Source organism: Falco peregrinus, chromosome 4, assembly GCF_023634155.1.
Source record: "Falco peregrinus isolate bFalPer1 chromosome 4, bFalPer1.pri, whole genome shotgun sequence".
NCBI lineage: Eukaryota > Metazoa > Chordata > Aves > Falconiformes > Falconidae > Falco > Falco peregrinus.
In genome coordinates this window covers 84,707,473-84,726,152 of record NC_073724.1, presented here as the reverse complement: position 1 = coordinate 84,726,152, position 18,680 = coordinate 84,707,473, and the positions used below count along the sequence as shown (strand labels likewise).

Sequence of the window (18,680 nt, the reverse complement as noted above, 5' to 3'; positions counted from 1 at the left end):
TAATGTTATTAAGTATCAATATTCATCTTAGTAGAAATACCAATCTTACTTTGACAAAAGCAGAATAAAGTTCTTGGTTATTGTTAAAAGAAGTCCAAAACAAAACAAGACGACAAAAAAAACCCACCCCACCTTGAAGAAGAAACTAGAGAATGCCACGCACTATATTAAATAAAAATATCAAAGCAAAATTTGTAAAACAAACTACAAAAAATATTAATGCCTTTTCAATTTGAAAAGGAATTAATCATTACATCCCTTAGGCTGCCCCCAAGTATTAAGTCTCTGATACGAATCAAGGTGGGGAGAGAAATGTGTCAAGAAATAATAGTGGAAATATATTTTATATATGGAGCAGAATAATCTAACCTACTAGTGAGACAACTTACTTCCAGAAAGGGAGAAAATGTTTAAAGCCAGGAATATTTTCAAATATTTTGCTCTTCCAAAAGGTTTTAAAAGCTGAAGAAGCTAAGCAAAACCGCAAAGGAGGTCTATGTTGCTACAGATTTATCAGAAAGTAAAAAAAAATCATTAAAAACTCTCCTCCTTCATGTAACCAAAACATATGGATTACCATATGCATTCTGAGGGTAAACACACCATCTTCTGGACTCTAGATCAGGTCACACTATTTTATTAAGGTCTACTGACAAAATCTTATAAATACTTTTTCAAGTGTGACTAAATAAAAGTATGTATTATGCAGAAGTATTTCTGGGGGCGTTTTGGTACGGTTTTCTTTACCAATGCAAGGCAAGACAATTTTCATGAAGCAGTCCAGGTTTTTCAAACTTTTTTCTTTAAACATTCCACTTAAATACCAGAACATTACTGTTATATTCTGATTTTTTTCATATATATATATATATATATATAAGCCCCAAGAATTTTAAAGGTATCTGTAAAAGCTGATAATTAAAGCAATCAATTACTTACCCCTTTTTTGACAACAAAACGTAAGTTCCAATTTGCAAAACATGTCAGCATTCTCATACTTGCCCTCTTCTGCCTTAACCCAGAAACAGGATTCTGTCATTTCCTGAGGCCTGATCTACAAGCAAGAGACAAAACAAAACCTTCACAATAAAATTATTTTGATGCTATACAGAGACTGTGCTCTGTAGAGTATAAGGCAAATCAAACACTTAAGAGCTCTGTAAAATGTGAAGATTTGGTATCTAACTCATCTTTAGAATTGTTAATATATTTCTAATTGAAGATAATAATTATTGCAATAAATGCTTTTGGACAAGCTGATTTTAACAATACAAAGCAATACAGACAACATACTTTGTTATCTAAGGTCTAAATGTAGCAAGTGATCTTTGGTCTAGTTTTAAAACTTGGGTGAACAGCCTCTAAACATAGCTAGTTTAACTAGATATTAAGTACCTTACTTTTTAGATTGTAGCTTTGATTGCTTCATAAAACTCTGAAAATCTTTTTACTGACTTATTTTAGTCTAAATAATTATAGTTTCCAAAACTTAGTAGATTCCTAGTCCTGGCATTCTTGATCCTGTCACAACGGAGAAGAAAAAAAATAAAAGGGCTCTATACTTTTTCAACCACTGAATTTACATAAATACATTTAAGGAAAAATGAAGAGACCTGTAACGCTTCTTCCCACAATCCAAGCTAGACAGATGCAAGACATTTGTTTGGAATCAGTATAGCTATCAGTACAGTGCAGAGACTGATGCAATATAAACAGTTTGCCAAAAGACAAGGCGTAGTTGGACCCAAGAGGCATGCTATTATCAAAGGCTGTATTATTCTAGACCAGAACTGACTTTTCTAGGCATCTCAGAAAGTCAACAGACGCTTGCTCAGATGACTCATGAATTAATAAAACACAGTTTTTGGAAAACAATAAAAACTAAAAGGCAGAAAGTATTCATATCTTGCATAATTTTAACTAATGTATCAATTGCTCTATATAGTCTTAACCCTGACAATCTATTTACCCTAATCTCTATGTAAGATTTTACATTAAGTATTTATCATTAAACAGTACTACCTTGGACCAGTTGAGTCTTTTCATGGTAACCTCAGGTCTGAATTCTTTTTTAGGCTTCATTCCAAATGGCAAAGTACATGGAGGTGGAAACCGCTGTGCTCCAGGCAGGCCTGGTAGAGGCGGTGGTGGAGGAGCACCACCAAAAGCCAGAGGAGTTCCCAAACCATTAAAATATGGTGGAGGAGGAGGAGGGGGAGGTGGTGGTGGTGGAATTGCTCCATTAGAAGGCTGTGGTGGTGGAGGCGGTAACAGAAGTTGATGTGGTCCTGTAGCTTCCAGTGGAATGACAGATGCATCTCCACATGTGGATGGTAGAAAACCAGGTGGCAAGGAGCCATACTGATAAGGAAAGTACTATTATTCAGCTTCACATTTTTATCAACAAAATGCTATAACAATCATAGTTTATAGTTTAAATCCAGCAAGCCAGTTGAAAGTCAGTGCCATTTTTCTTGTATAGGACAATTAAATATGAATTATAACGAAGCCAACATGCTTTTGATTTCATAATCGAAAGTCTCAACATTTGAAGCAGATATTCAGACCAGGAGGGCGTATGCCAAAAACGACAAACTGAAATGCTACATCCCGCTTGTCCTATTTCACTGATCATGATCTAAGAAGGGTCTGATAGGTATCTTGATGAAATTTTATCTAGACTACCACAGTTGAGCTCAAATTAAAAAAATAACATCATAGCCTCTAATGTCCTTATCCTAAAGATTACAGAGGAACATTCCAAGGACATAAGAGCAGAATCTGAAGAGATTAGTAATTCTGTTGAAAAAAAGATATTTTCCAATATAGCAGCATTCTCATTCTACAGAACTGAAAGCACAAAGTAATGATGAAAAAAAATTCTTTCAAAAAAAATGCTGCTGCGTTACACACAGATTTCTTATTCTATATACCAAGGTCATCTATACTGTATCAAGATAGTCTTATTAGCATTTAGTAAGTCTAAAAACATTTTTTTTATTTCTACTATTTGAAGAATTTCTATCATAGGCCTTCAAACAATAAACAGTCACCTGACAAAACCAATGAAATAATAAATAAATAAATAAATAAATGAATGAATAAATAAATATCCACTGGTGATAGCATTAACTTTTCAACAATAATTATGATCTGAAACAGTCCATTTTATTTTTAAAAACGAGGGGAAATAGAATAAGTAAAGGATTTACTATTCTTAAAAGAAAATAGCTGAATATTAATAAATACAAATAAGTATATGCACAATGGTAGTATTGTTTTGCATTTCTCAACACATTGTTTACACTGACAATATGACACTGAACAATTAGATTCTAATAACAAAAGAAATACATGAACAAATACCAAATACAACAAAATGAGTAAAGGAACGAGACTAGGAGAAAAACAGCCATATGAGGAGGCAGTATTGTGCTAAGTAGAAACTGACATCATATGGAAACCAAAGATCCCTCTTAAGACAGATTTAAGAGTACTAAAGCTGCAGCAATCAAATACTTGACTTTTACGAAACATCCCAAGTGTCCCATTAATAGTGGGATAATTCATGGTATTCTAATTAGTGAGCATAATCATATGTTATTGTCTGCATATAAAAGAAAGTTTTATTTAATACAGTGAACTAGAGAAAGAATACAATAGGAGGGAAAATCTATGTCACTGACAAAAAGTATGTTTTCAAGATATACACATAAAAATGCTTTCTTAACGAATGATACACAGCTCTCACTAAAATTACTTTTCCACAATGCAACGATTTTTGTAATCGCTTTTTTTAAAGCCTGTTTGACTTTGATATTAACAGTTAATTCTGACCAGAAACCTGAATTAGAATACTTTTAAACAGACCAAAGCACAGCTAAATTAATTTTCCTCACTAAGAAAACCAAACAAGCTCTAAAGTATAAAAAAAACCCTCTATGATCAAAACATATATTTTATCACCTTCCTATATGCATGTCTTGCTGCTGCTGTCTGCCTTTTGCCATTTTTAGACTGTCCTTCTTATGGCAGGAAATAAGACACAGGAAAAATCACTTGGTCACACAGTCTTCTCACTCAGATTTTAGAGCCAAAGTGGTTACAGGTCAACTCAAGTATTACTCTCAAAAATCTGCACTGTTCCTCTCTCATCACATTTTAAAATATCTATTTATGCTTGAAAATTGAAAAATTATCAGGAAATGTTCTTATCCAGCCACAGGTTATTTCTTTCACTGCTGGATATCCATGGTAAGGCTTCAGCAGAGCAAATTGCGAAATGAATAATTTCTTGGGGGGGGATAAAGATCACAGTGATGAATGCTAATCTAAAAGCATAAGACTTATTACCCTATGTGGCTAATTACTTTGGAAATATATGACACTGAAAGAAAAATCCAAATGAAACATAAGAAACTAGTTTAATTAACAGAGCTCAGGCACAAAAAGGATCATCTGGGAACTCAAACAGCTAATTAATGTCACACTAAAATTCTTTGTACTAAACAGAAATAAAGGAAACAAAGTCAGTAATAATCAATACCAAGGATACTTTGAAAAAAAATCCTCAACTTTATCACCAGAATCTGCAAAAGATGCAAAACAAAGTCCCTTTCAAAAACAATACTTTATATATTCATTTAAATTGTCTTATACCTGTGATTTAAAAGCTTGTAATTCTGCTTCAAGTTCATTGATTCTTTCTTCTTTTTTTTGCAATAGGGCCTGGGTCTCCTGGTGAGCTACAAAATCTTTTTCGAGCTAAGAAAGAAAAAGAGAAAAAGACAACTGTTGATACTAGTCAGTTCAGCATAGTTTCTTCACATTCCATCATTTCCTTTTGTGTTTGTTAAAACTCACGCAATACTAAGGACACAGATAACGTATCTGCTATTTTAACTTCCATATATCCACTATATCCATATATCCAGAGTGGAAATACTAACTCTATTACCACTACAAGTCCTTACTATATGAAATAGCATCAAGTATTAATGTATTTTGAGTTGGAATTAGAGCAGCTTAAAAATCCTGATGCACAGTAATACAGTCTGTAGATACAAATGAGTCAATTCTTATTCTCCCACTGTTTATCTTGTTGAAGAAACTGGTAACTGCTCAAATTAAATACTCAGCTGATTTTTGGGAGATTTGTATATGAAACCTTAAAATAAATAACAGAAAGACTCAATTAAGGTTAACTACTTTACACCACTTTTCTATGCTTCCTAGGCCACAAGAAACATCCACATTCCCACTTAAGCGTAGAACTACTGGTAACTTGAAGTTAGAAACTATGCCACGTTCATTCATGAAACTATTAATTAACTCCCTGTGTCCATCTTATGATCACGTAACTTAAAAATTACTTACTTTTCTGGAAAGTTCAGAAGCTCTCTCTTCACATTCTTCTAATCTTGCTTTATCTACACAAATATCTTGAAAAAATAAACAAACACACATGCACATATAAAGGGAACAGAAGATTCTTAACCATGTGCATAATTTTAAGCTGTTTTTTTGGAAAATACAAATAAGTCTGATGCTGTAATCACTTCCAAACATAGTACTTACCCACTAAATGGCTGAAATTTATATCTAATCTTTTACGGTAAGTGAAATCTGGGTCTGTTCCACTTCGATGTAACACTATCTGGGACACGCACTCTTCAATTAATTTGAAATACTGTGGACTAAAGACAGAGATAAGTTATTTTACAGCATATTTATTTATCAATGTATATTTAAATCTATGAACACAGTAAGGTCAAAAGATTTGCACTGATTTATATGGTTGAAGGGTAGGTACAACTCCCAAAACTCAAAGCACAAATACATCTGGCAGTTTATTACACAAGAACAGTTTACACAACACTGGAAAAAAACAGTGGACCTAAAGATATATGATTCTTATAAACTCTGCATCTCTCCCCCTGAGGAAATACAGGAAGGAAGGAAACCTTCCTGTTCCTCCCAGTAAAGAGAAGGCTATTCCTTCAGCTTGGCCCCTTCTGTTTTTGTGATTGTTGTTAACTATAGATGTACTACAGCCCTCCTTCAGTAAGAGGAATGGAAAAAAACTTTTTCTAAAATGTTGGGGGGATATGACAGCTAGTTCACTTGCCCAGAACATTCAAGCTGTGAATTCAAAACCTTTCAGGTAGAAGACGTCTAGCACTGGTGTACCCACGTCAGCAAACACTCTTAACCTTTAAGTGTACACCTGTACTAGACCTTGCTTGAAAACAAGGTTGTGCAGAATGTTATGTAGAAAACAGATGACTTTCCTTCCCTATTAATTTGTATCTGGTTCCTCCAGTGTTTCCTCAAAAACAACACAAGCAGATTTTAGAAAATAAATTATTTGGCAGCTTCAAACATCTAACATTTTATTAACTATTTTGCTGTAATTTATCTGACAAGTTATTTAAGAGACACCTATAAGTTCACACTGACCTATAATGTATATTGAGAATACTCAATTCCCAACCAAAAGTTGCTCTAAAATAAGCCTATGGTCAGATTTCTGTACAAAGGGCTCTTTTGTGCATACTTGGTTTTGTCTATTGACTCAAATACACCACAAAATTGCAATGCTACTACCATGATTTATAACTGATTAAGAGACCTGTCCTGAATCACTTATGTTTGCAGTCAATAAGGTTCAGATCTCAACAAAAATAATTTTCTTTATTTATATAGAAAACTGTGGCCTAAGCAGAAGAGACAAAATATATAGACAGCATTTTTATTCAAAGCTGATACTTTCGAACATGAGTTCACAAAGTATTACTTATGAATTGCAGTCCACACAGAAAGAGACTAAATTGCATTTATCATTAAATTTATGGAAGAAATGTTCTATTAATGACTAAATGACAACAAAACCCATAATTAACATTTAACATAGCATTAAACATACCGTATAAAATAATCATTTCTTATCAGCAAAAGATGTTGGAGAATAGAAAGAAAATATCCTTCAGCACTAGTGTCCTTAACTGTATTCCACACCATGTTGTAAACATCATTTACTTCAGTAAAAGCGTTAAGGAGAATAACAGTAAGGAAAAAAAATATTTCAGTCAAATGTTGACTGATAACTTTTTAAAACAGGAATTATACCAGAAAAATGTCCATTATACACTTTATTTTGTTCATGTTTCTCTTGCTAATATCAAAAGGATATTCTAGTTCAGATCTAATATCTTCTAAACGATGAGAGAATTCAATCATGTCTTCTTCCTTATGCTCATTGAACACTTTCAGCTGAATATCTAGTGCTTCATTCTTTATACATTTCAATTGCTGCAAAGAAGAAACAGCAGAAAGGCTTGCAAAATTATCATTTCCATATGTAAATAAACCTTATCTTTCTAATAACTTCCGTAAGTCTACGCTATTTTAAAATTTAAAGTGACAATACATTAATTAATTTAAATATTCAAAAGGTGAACACAACTTCAGCCTGACATAACAAATGTCTGCACAACAGCACATCACATGTTCTAAATCAAAGTCCTAAGATGCTGAGGAACAGGCATAAAGTTCAGAGTGCACACTTCACCTTTTCATTCTTATGTTAAGACTGATTCTCATATCTAACTGCTTACACCCAGACTTAATAAAATGCCTTTGAGAATAATTTATTAGAACTTGCTGTCCCATTCCCTCTCTCAAGCTCAAATAGTCCAATAATTTAAATAGTAATGCAAAGACAGACTACAAGACGCTTACTGGCAATATCTCTTTCAATCCACTACGCATAAATTCATTTCTGATGTGAAGCCTGAAATCCAAGTCATCAGGAGACGTAACAAGAGCATTGATGAGCTGCATGCAAGCTACCTATAACAGAGGAAATATTAAACTATTTTATTTCTCAGATTTCAATATGCATCAGTCAAAAAGACATAACAAACCACTAACCAGACATTGCATCATATCTAATTATCAATCTACTATAATCTTATAATTAAGATACTTAAATTTCTTATCAGCCGCATGAGTTATAAATACCAAACACTAGTTCACAAATTTCCATTAAAATGAAATATTTTCTCACTCCATTTAATTTTGTCATTTTATAAAAAGAGCAAGTTCCTTTAGTAAATGAACTTTAGCACATAGTAAATACCTTGATAACATAATTCTCAACACAGGAAAATCAATGTAAATAAATATTTATCTATATATATACATTAAAAGTTAGTGACATAATAGAAATGGTAAAGGCAAAAGTCTGTGTAAACAGTGGGAAACAGAAGAAAAAATGCTGATTAAACTAAATTGAGCCTGAAGAAAAGAATGGATTTCTTTCTCTTTTTAAAAATCTTCCCTTTTTAAATATTTTGAGTGTGATAGAATACTTCATGGGAACCAGTACTTCAGCTCAAAAGTAAGCATCAAATCAACTAGTGAGTAGTCTCTCTTCTGAAGAATCAACCGATTCATCTTGAAAACCCAGAGCAAGGAGCAGCTGGAATCCACTGACCAGATTCACAAGTCCTCAGAACAATGGCAACTTGTTATTAATCATAAGTAAGGGTGACAACAGCCATTATTTCCTTTTTTTACTCTTTATTGTTTGCACATCTTGCTTCAATGCACATGAAGTAAGTTATTCATGTATTTCCAGCATTGTAAGGGTTTTTTTAAAAGCTGATTAGGATTGTCTTCTGGCCTAACATACTATGTAAACAATTAAAGCAATCTGTTTCACATACTTTCTTTGTTGTAAAGCCTTTTATTGTCAAAAAAATGATGATGTAGCATGCTGTGTTCAGGCAAAAGGCAATACCAGGAACATAAAGCATCAGTCATCTTCAAAGTACATATAATTCCAAGTGCTGAATTTACATACGGCCACCAGAAGAACTGGATGGCCAAGCTACTTTGATTTACTTTTAAGAAACAACAGGACTATTAGGTTTCCAAGAGGAACATGCTAAGATTAAATGGTAGCACAGACTGCAACCATGATTCTACATTTATCCTACCACAAAAAAATACAAGTATGAAAGTAGTTTTATATATTATTTTAGCTGAACTGTTTTGGGGGTGCATGGCAATCAGCATAATTTAGACCTCTTAGTATACATAGATTAACTTCAAGTTAACACTGTAGGAGAAGGGAATAGCTTAGTTATAAGAACAGAGATGTAACAAGTGTAAACAGCCTGTTAATGAATGTGAGAGCTGTGAAGCTGTTGAAAAATCAAGTCAAGCAGACTGTGAGCTCCAGCAGGTTGTTGGGGACAGAGTGTTACAATGACCCAATGAAGCATCAGGCATTCTCCACCCAGTCCCATAAATGGAGGTATTTGGAGTCACTTGAAGAGAGAACCCCCAAGGGTTCCACAACTCTGCAGCAGGAGTTAGGACCATCTCTCCAACTTCTGGAGATGCTGAAGAGGACAAGAATACTCAAGGGACGGTGCTGTGGCATGGTGTGGTTGAAACCACCATACTAACCCATCTGACACCTCTCCTGGAGAAAAACTGCCATGAGAGCATCTATTCTTACATTACTCTGTCATGCAACATACTTTGCATCAATAACTTTCCAACAGTAATAGGAGGGAGTAAGCTTTCATCATTCCTCTTACTTGAATGAAGAGCTGAAATTAAGTTCTACGCCCTCAGAACTTCTATGAAACTCAGTACATGCAAATACCTAGATCTGCATAATAATAAAAACGAAAAGCATTGTTTTTACTTTATTGACACAATAGGACAAAGCACACTAAATTCACTTATTTAAATCAACTGCATAAAAATGTTAAGATAGACTTCTGTAACTTATTCCAGTCTAGGACAATTATTCAAGTTATGACAACTAAACAAAATAAAACAACACAAGGTAGGGGGATGACTCAAAACCTCAGCTGATTGAGCATGAAGCTGTCTGTATTAAGACGACAAAAAAAAAAAAAAAAGAGAAAAAAAAAGAATAAAAAATAAGTTTGAGGGACAATTTGCAAAAAGCATCTCTGATTAACCATCTTTTTTCTCAAAGATAACGAAACAAGGAAGACAACCAAAGAATCTGTAGGGTCAGTAAAAGACAACAGTGAAAAGGAGTACGCAAAGAAAATAAAAGCCATAGCAACACTTCATCAAATGTTCTACTGGTGTGTGAGAGATGTTCCCAAAGTAGAACAGACACACAAACACGTTCAGGGGCTGGCAACAGAACTTAAAGATGAAAGCCAACAATAAGAAGTCAAAAGAGTATTCACTCTTCAAATATTAGAGTTTTGAAGGAAACTGAGGACAAAATAACTTTAGTACTTGCTACAGCATTGAAGTTCATCCTGAAAAGCATGTTGACACCCAAGAAAAGGAAGATGTCAGAAATAATATTGATATTTACAAGGACGTTTTCAGGAAGATCTGGACAACTACAGACTGGCAAGCTTGACTTTACTACACTGCAAATATATTAAAAGTATAATAGATAACAAAATTACTGAGTAATGTAAAAAATGCAAGTTGAATAAATGGACAGTATGAAAAAATGCAACATGGCTCATGGCTTTGTAAATCAAAGTTTTGCTTCATAAACCTATGGAAGGTGTTTGAAAGGTTCAAGTAACAGACAAGAATGCTCAGATTGGTCTAAGTCTGGATAAAATAATAAAAATAAAAAAGTTTAATAAAATAAAAGTTTATAAAAATAAAAAAGTTTGCAAAATGTCAAAGCCATTTAGAAAAAATTTACAAAACAGCATGTTAAGTAGCCAACTACAAAATAGTATTAAATTTTTTGTTTAAATTTTTTTTTTAAAAAAAAGGCTTTCAGGGCTTAAAGATTATTTGGCTGTATTAAGGTCTATCAAAGCAATGTTTCCTTGCTACTTTTTTATTTCCCTCCCCCCGTAAAGCTGTATTTATATTTTATGCCAGCAAAGTTTGTAACATGTAAAAAATTAATAAAAATACTAATAAAACAAAAAAAGGTAAAGCACTTCTAAAGCTAGAAACCACAAGGCAATGAAAGCCTGTTCCTGTCCTTTCTCCATACTCTTTACAGCGAGATCACTTAGACCATCATCTAATTGAGTAACAAGAAAAACCTTACACATATTAAAGAGGAATTCTGGTACTTTTCTTTCAGAAAGATATTGGCACTACATTACTGGCAGTCAATTTTAAAAGAACTCAAATAGGAATACAGGTAACAGGACCACAATCTTAATCATTCTGTCTTAAATAAGGTATGTTTCCTTGAAAAATATCTTTCAAATTCAGGGCTTCTTTAATATCATAAATAAGAAACGATCCTCAGTTATTCTCCTCTGAACAGCCAACTTGGAAAGCTGCTAAATTTATAACAGTTTGGGCCTTTAAATGACACGGTGGATTCTTCATCTTTGTAGTTAGTGCCTGTCAGAACAATTCTTATTTACACTTCTCCCTGAAATCTGTTATTTCCCTAATTTTATGCAATTTGATTCTGTACGTGTGCCTACAGTATTTTAGAAACCTAAAAGGAAAATATTAGTTAACTTATTTATTTTCTTCAAATAAATCCAAACAAAACCTTTGTACTACTCCTAAACCTTGTTCCTGTGCATGTACTATTTCTAAGAGTTATTCTAGTAGTTTGTTACTACTGAAGCATTGCTCTACACTAGGTAACAAAAAGTGGCACTAACCCTAAAAAACCCAAAACTAAAAATACCAAAAGATAAATTAAAGGAAAATTCTGAAGAGTTGCCTACAGTTAAACCCCACACACCAACAAAAAATTTCAAACTGCCTAAGATGTCCAGTCCACTTTTCAGAAGTGGACTGAATAAAACCTTCCAGTAATTGCCTTACAGCATCCAACAGAAAATAAATTAGGACCTTCCTGTTGCCCAACCAAGTCTTTTTGGACACTGAAAAAGCTTCTCATATTCAATATTTTTCTGTCATGTCCTTTACAATATTGTTCAGAACACATGGCCTTGCAGCCCAGCTATTTTTGTTAGTAGCATGCTACAGGCTTTGTGTTAAGCTAACACAACATGCTTCCTAACTTGAGACTTGGCTTGCCTGCCTGGAGCTCTGTTTCGGCTTATTTAGTTGCAACAGGATTTGTCTAGTAACAGAATGACTACCACCCCACTAGCCTTGTAGAAGCTTGTGGCATAAAGTTTACTGTTAAATACATTTATATAACTAGCAGATAGTAATATGATCCTAATTAAAATGCAACATAGGGAAGTAGAGGCACGGGATGTGAGGAAAGACATGTGTTAGCACTGCTGAGACTAATTTGATTAGACTATTAAGACTTCATTTAGACCTAAAACAAATTCTTCGCTTTGAATAGGAGGTGTATTTTTTAGACGCAGACACTGCACAAATTGCAGTGTCAAAATATGGTGAAGAATTTGGATGCACCAAATGGTAGAAAGTGCAGGCAACTAAAATAATTAAAATGTAGTGCAACAATACCTTACATAATATATTCTAATCTTATCACACTTAGATAAGCGTGGACTGCATTCTTCACTCTTAAAGCTTTTTGCATTTGCTTTGGTATGGATCCGCTTCACCAGTACTTGAATTTTTTCTTCAGCAGCCACGACAAAAATTTTTCTTCCCTTAATTTTGAGTTTATTTAGTTGAAAACTGTTACACCATTACCTATTTATCTCCTTGAGGTACTGAGTCTTTCATTCAATTGCAATTTCTTGATTGAATTAGCTCTGCCATTCAAAACCAGTAATTCTGTACACTGACAGATGCTATCAACACCTGTACTCTTGTTACCATCAGTGAGGCATTTCAATGATTGCAGACTTCACTGGACAACACTATCATACCATCAGTAATAAAGACAGCACTGCAAGGTTACATTTACGTTTCAAATAAATTCAAACTCCACGTTGTGTGATTACAACAGAACTGGAAACTTCATCATTGTTATCAGAAATTTAAAATATGGTATATTTTCATGCAAAACTTTATGTGACTGAATTACTAAGTTAGGAATCGGCATTTATCGCACTTGATTTAAACTACCAATGAAGAGGCAATCAGAGACTGAACAAAGCATGCTACTGTGAAAATCCTGATCAAACTACAGTTTTATCATTGAGAAAGTAATGCATTTTAGATGAAAGGATGTCTACAGATGTAATTGCTGCCCCCCCCCAAAAAAAAAAAAACAATTTTTTTCTTCTAATTTGCCGAACCAACAAGTACATGTGTACATGTGCTATTCAAATAGAACAGAGACAAGATACAACAATGGAAAGCAATAAACACATCAGTAAAAAGTACTGTTATTCTAGTACTTTAGTCAAATTTAATCAAGTAGGAATTCAATTGTAGTTCATAACCAGAACATACTTTATTTTTCCTGGAATAAACAAGGCAAAAATCTACTGGATTATGTAGTGAACTATTTCTAAAGGAATACAAAGACAAAGTAATAATGAAAATTCCAAACAGAAGTCTACAAAAAGCAGAATGAGAAAAGGTTATACAAGAGGAAGTAAACACAAGTCTAAGCAATCTATGTTTGAGTAGTTAACTTTGTGAAAACTTAAAAAAAAAAGATTAAAAATTACAGATGACTGATGATAAAGACAAAGAACCTGTTGTTACTAGATCACAAACATTTAAAACATGCTCCAAATGAAACTATAAAGTATAGCAGTTAGCATATAATACTTAAATCAGGCATGATGTTAGTAATTTGAAATCAGTTCATTCACTAGTAAATTACAGCAAGGTAGACCTGCTTAGCAAACCTAAAACCCATAAGGAAAAAAATGTGATAAATTCTATCAAGAAGAGGAAACAAGCCTGTGAACAGTCTAGTAACACTGCATTCCGGAAAGTTAGATTTTGGCGGAACGCACCAAAACCAAGATAAAGAGAAAAATAGCCCTCTTAAACTTGATGATCATCATCTGACTGGCTTATTAAAAAGCAGTTTTAAGCAATAACCCAGGGACGATTCAAGAGCAAAGAAAATTTTTGCTATCCTAAACTTTGCAGTTGGAAAACCAATATATTAGTATTACCCTATGCTTGACAGTAAGCCAATTTAAGAAAAATTAGGAAGCTTTGTTAAATTACTATCTGTGTAATGCACAAGAATAAACTCAACCAGAATTCTTGAGAGTTTACCAAGACAGCAAAGTTCATGCTTCAGATACCTGCATGTAGATGCCCATATGTAGACAGATATCTATATGTAGCTATATAGATAGCTAAACTCCCATTCTTGTTAATCAGTAGTCTCCTAGATTCTTCCTTAAAGCTTCTTCTTTAACATTCTGGATTCTAAATGATCTTCTTTGCAACGCACACGGAGTGACGAGGGCACTCCAGGATCCATTGTCTTTACTGACTAGGGACCTAATTCATCAGTTTAAACATGAACACAAAGTATACAGAGTATCATTACAGCTGCTGCAGCGTCTCACATCTGGCTTACAAATGCCAATCCAGAAGGGTGGGAATCTCCTAAAAGAACCACATCATATCTACAAAGGCATCTAAAATGACATTTGAAGTTCATGCATAGACAACTAAACTGAGCTTTGGACTTCCATAGTTTACTTGAATTTAGATATCTAGCTGAAATGCTTGATGGGTTGTTTTACTTGCAGACTGAATCCTATTCAGTGTCTTACATTGCTAAAGAGAAAGATCTGCCACTGGCTTAGAAAGGTCTTTGCTCCCAATTTACAAAGTTTTAAGCAAGTCTGGTATTTTACCTCTATCTGTGTCTATTTGCTTAGGAAGAAAGTCTCAACCACAAAAATGCCTCAGAAAAACAAAAAATAAAGTCTGTCATGACTTTTTTTTTTTTTTTTTAAATTACAAAGATAGGGGTATGTGGCCTTTGTTTAGAAATCCCAGATTATGACTTTCTCATCTTAGAGTAGTACTAAAACCGCTTAACAACATGGTTAAAAAATTTTGAACATTCAAATACAGATTGATATTTAGAATTATTAAACTACCAAGAAAGTACTACTGACTTCAAATATAACAAAAGCCAAACAGCGAGTTTGTTTCCTGCTTCTGAAGTGTGGCTACTAATCAAAAGAAACACAATAGAAATAACAGATATGGTAATTTATTCCACAAAAAGAGACCGTTCACTCTCTAATTCTGCTAACAAAGGGTCAAACCAAAAAGAAAACAGCGTCCAAAGAGTTGAAAGAACTTCTCAAGGGAGAAAGGAAGCTACAGATAACTAATTCTTTTCAAGTGCTTGTTTCTAAATGCACTCATACTAGACACAATTCCAATGAGTATCCACTCAATTATTTGTCTTCAACGTTCCTAATTAAGAAAAAATTGAAGAACAGTTATCCCAACTGTAACATCGTTCCTTGACAATTCTCAAAGTACGTAACATGTAAGGAAAATGCCCGTGACACTCCAGTTGAAAACTCTATAAATGTCAGCTCTTGGGAAACAGAACTATCAGTCACTGCTTGCACTCTGAGTGGGCCCTAACTACATGCTTTTACTATCAATTACCTGGGATAAGATTCCATAAACAGACTGACAGTCTTTTGTATTTGCAGGCATGGACACAAGGTGGGAAAGCTGTGTCATCAAAAGATGTCTCATCTTCAACAAATGAAGAGGTACTTCTGCTGAGGTAGTATGAGGTTTAGTGAATATAGGTAAATTATCTTCTTAAGGCGGCAAAAATCTGCAAGCAAAACATTCTGGGCAAATGGTCTACATCCAAAACCAATTCATAAGGAATTCTAGATTCTGTAGGTGGAGGTATTTTGTCCGTTTGCCCCTGAGAAAATGCCTGAAAAAGTAAAATTATTTCAGGGTCCAACAGCAAAAGGCATACGGTAATACACAGCTCTCTTGGTGTATCTTCTAAAATTCTGTCGTGGTGCTGAGGACTGCAATTTCTAAGTACTGTTTCCTGAGGGGCACCTCAAACCCAGAGAGTAATTACATCTTGAGAGTATCTTGCTGTTTACAACAGGCATGCAGTGAAGGTGTGTAGAGGCACTTTCCTTTCTTCAAGGAAAAGTGAAGAGCAAACATTTCACTTCACCTGGCAGTTTAGTTAAACACTTCCTTCCCTTCTTCATTCCTAAAGAACTGAAGCTAAGTGCAGTCCACCACGTTAGTTTTCAGAGGGGTTTTGAATCTGCACATATATTCCGTCTGGAATGCTTTTAACACCCTACTACCACATGGAAGGGAAATTACGATATTTGACTTAGTATGTTTATCTAAGAGATCAACATATGCTGATGGATACACACATATTATTTTTGGTAGAGAAGAACTTTGCCTGGGAACTCAAAGTTCTGAATGTTTTCCTCCATGAGGAACTAGACCAATGCAATCAGATATATTCTGCTAAGTGAGAAATTACAGCTTCAAATTCTAATCCTCCACAATTCTAACCAGGGATACCTATCAAGTTACAAGATACATTCTTTTGAGGATTCCACAGTCTGTATTTTAAACTTGCATTCTTCCCAGTTGAAGAGTAGACAGACTATACCTGGTCCTCTTCTGGTGGAAAATGTCAGGTATCTCTCATCAGCTCAGAGCAGTACTTTCCTTGCATAGACAAGACAATCAATACTATGTGGTAAGTATCATCTTCTCCCATATATTGCCCATTTAAATAAGCAAAACTGCAGTAAGATTTTTCTGCTTCACTTTGTTACTCTTAGTGCAAGTATGCATTTGTAAAAAAGGCTGTAAAGATTATGTGTATTTAGTTAAATTCTGCTTGCCAGCATTAAACTGGCTGCAGATTTGGCTTTAGTACAGACACTATATTGATGCTCATCAATTATTTACCCTTGCTAATAACAAAAATTCTTAGTAATGACTTTGAGATGTACCATCAACACACATGTATATTTACATGGCTTTTAAATACTTATTATCAGTGTCCACATAAGGTGACCTTTGCTCTGATTCATCCTATTACATACACAGTTATGGAAAGGATCTCATTAGCAGAGAACAGCCAATAGTCATTAAGTGATTCAGCTAACCAAAATATCACAGACCACACCATCTCACATTCTGATATTATTAGATTAAAAAGAGAGATGAAATGGTATTCCGTGACAACTAAAAACAGAGAACGTAATCTGCTGATTAATAGACAAGGCCTTTTACTTTCTCACAAAAGTGCTTCTCCTTAGACAGGCATGAAACACCTGCAGGTTTCCACAGTGGTAAATTTTCAATTTTTTCAGGAATCTAATTGGAAAAGTCAGAATTGCACCTTTCCCTCAACATCATACCTCTTCTCAGTTCTAACTGGAAAATTTGAAGGAGCTGGCTGCAACTAGAACTGTACAGAAGAATAACACTCTTCTATTAGTTAAAACACCTGCTTGAGGAACAGTGATGAAAGATGAAGATTAGAGAGTAGAAGTATTCGTTTGATTCTATGAGAAGAATGAGAAGAACTGGGCAATACACAATTTGTTGTTGTATTCATCATTGTCTTAAATACATCAAAATGGGTTTTGTCAGAAGAGCTGTATTTCCTGCCCCTGTGACTTGAACAACCAAAGTATTAGACTTTTTCAGTTGTTGTCATAAATATACAAGGTACCAGATTTCCTTGTATGCATTTTCTTGAATACAGGCTTAAGATGATAAAGTACATTTACTTTAACAAAACCAGAAACTCAGTAGTACTACTGACTATAGTTATATTCTCAAACTAAAATCACCAATCTTGTCTTGAATCAAAACCATTTAAGTATGCTTTCCATAATTTTGGATTTTCTCAAAGACAAGAGGGAGAATATCCTTTGCTTTCAACAAATGGAAAAAGTAGATACTAGAGTTTCCACTAAAAATACAAAAGTCATCATAAAGGCTGAATATGTAAAAGGCCCCAATAAGTAACAGAAACGTTAGTCAAATCAAAATTGAAAAGGTCAGTTGTTAATGTCAAATTGAACCGCCACAAAACAAGCCTACGCATATCAAGCAGATAATCAAGGCAAGTACACCAAGTAATTGACAACTGTAAACTTTTGTCTCATTAAAACACTGTCAAATTAAGCACCAGGTCAATGTCATTCTTATAAAAGTTTACAACTGATTCACATGAAGAACTTTGATTTTTCTGGTCTTAAAAAAGGAAATCTAGAAAGTATTTGTGGAGTCCAAAAAAGGAAAAAAAAAAGGCTTAATGAAAAAAAAATGTGTTCAAATACAAGTTTAACTTGGGGGGTCATGGTGGTGGTGGAGAGAGAGAACTTTCATTAACGGTTTCCATGCCTACATAAGATACAGCAAGTGAAACAGCGAAATGTTACCTATATTCAGGAAATACAGGTAACACTCTCAGTAAAGCCAAATTAATATGTTTAGCTTAAATGTCACAATTATAACATTTAGAGTAAATTCTCAGTTTTAACAATGCTCCTATCTTCTGTATCAGAGGATAATCAAATACCAAATGGAGATATAGCAGAATCATGACAAGGCATAACTAGTAGAAAAGTACTTGTTTAGTATCTGAACAGTAGTCCTAGAAAAATAAAAGTTGTTATTGTACAGTTAACAACCGGGCTGAAGTTTTCTGCACTGTTCCAGTTACCTCATCAGTGGTATCTCACCAATGGAGTTGAGTGTCGCTGTAAATGGTAAACATGAAAGTGCTTATATTTGTGAGAAAGATTTAAGTGGTTAATCAG

The 18,680-nt window shown here is 34.1% G+C and overlaps 1 protein-coding gene across 4 annotated transcripts in view; it reads right to left on the bottom strand.

The window, feature by feature from the left end:
• Positions 1 to 18,680, bottom strand: part of DIAPH3 (diaphanous related formin 3) — a 246,028-nt gene that overhangs the window by 179,548 nt on the left and 47,800 nt on the right. For all 4 annotated transcript variants that reach the window (XM_055802324.1, XM_055802325.1, XM_055802326.1 and 1 more), the window contains 8 exons: positions 7,741 to 7,851; positions 7,193 to 7,311; positions 6,926 to 7,042; positions 5,578 to 5,696; positions 5,377 to 5,441; positions 4,660 to 4,764; positions 2,023 to 2,361; positions 940 to 1,054 (listed from right to left, as the gene is read on the bottom strand). In XM_055802324.1, the coding sequence (XP_055658299.1) occupies positions 940 to 1,054; positions 2,023 to 2,361; positions 4,660 to 4,764; positions 5,377 to 5,441; positions 5,578 to 5,696; positions 6,926 to 7,042; positions 7,193 to 7,311; positions 7,741 to 7,851 (1,090 nt within the window). The remainder of the gene's footprint in view (positions 1 to 939; positions 1,055 to 2,022; positions 2,362 to 4,659; positions 4,765 to 5,376; positions 5,442 to 5,577; positions 5,697 to 6,925; positions 7,043 to 7,192; positions 7,312 to 7,740; positions 7,852 to 18,680) is intronic.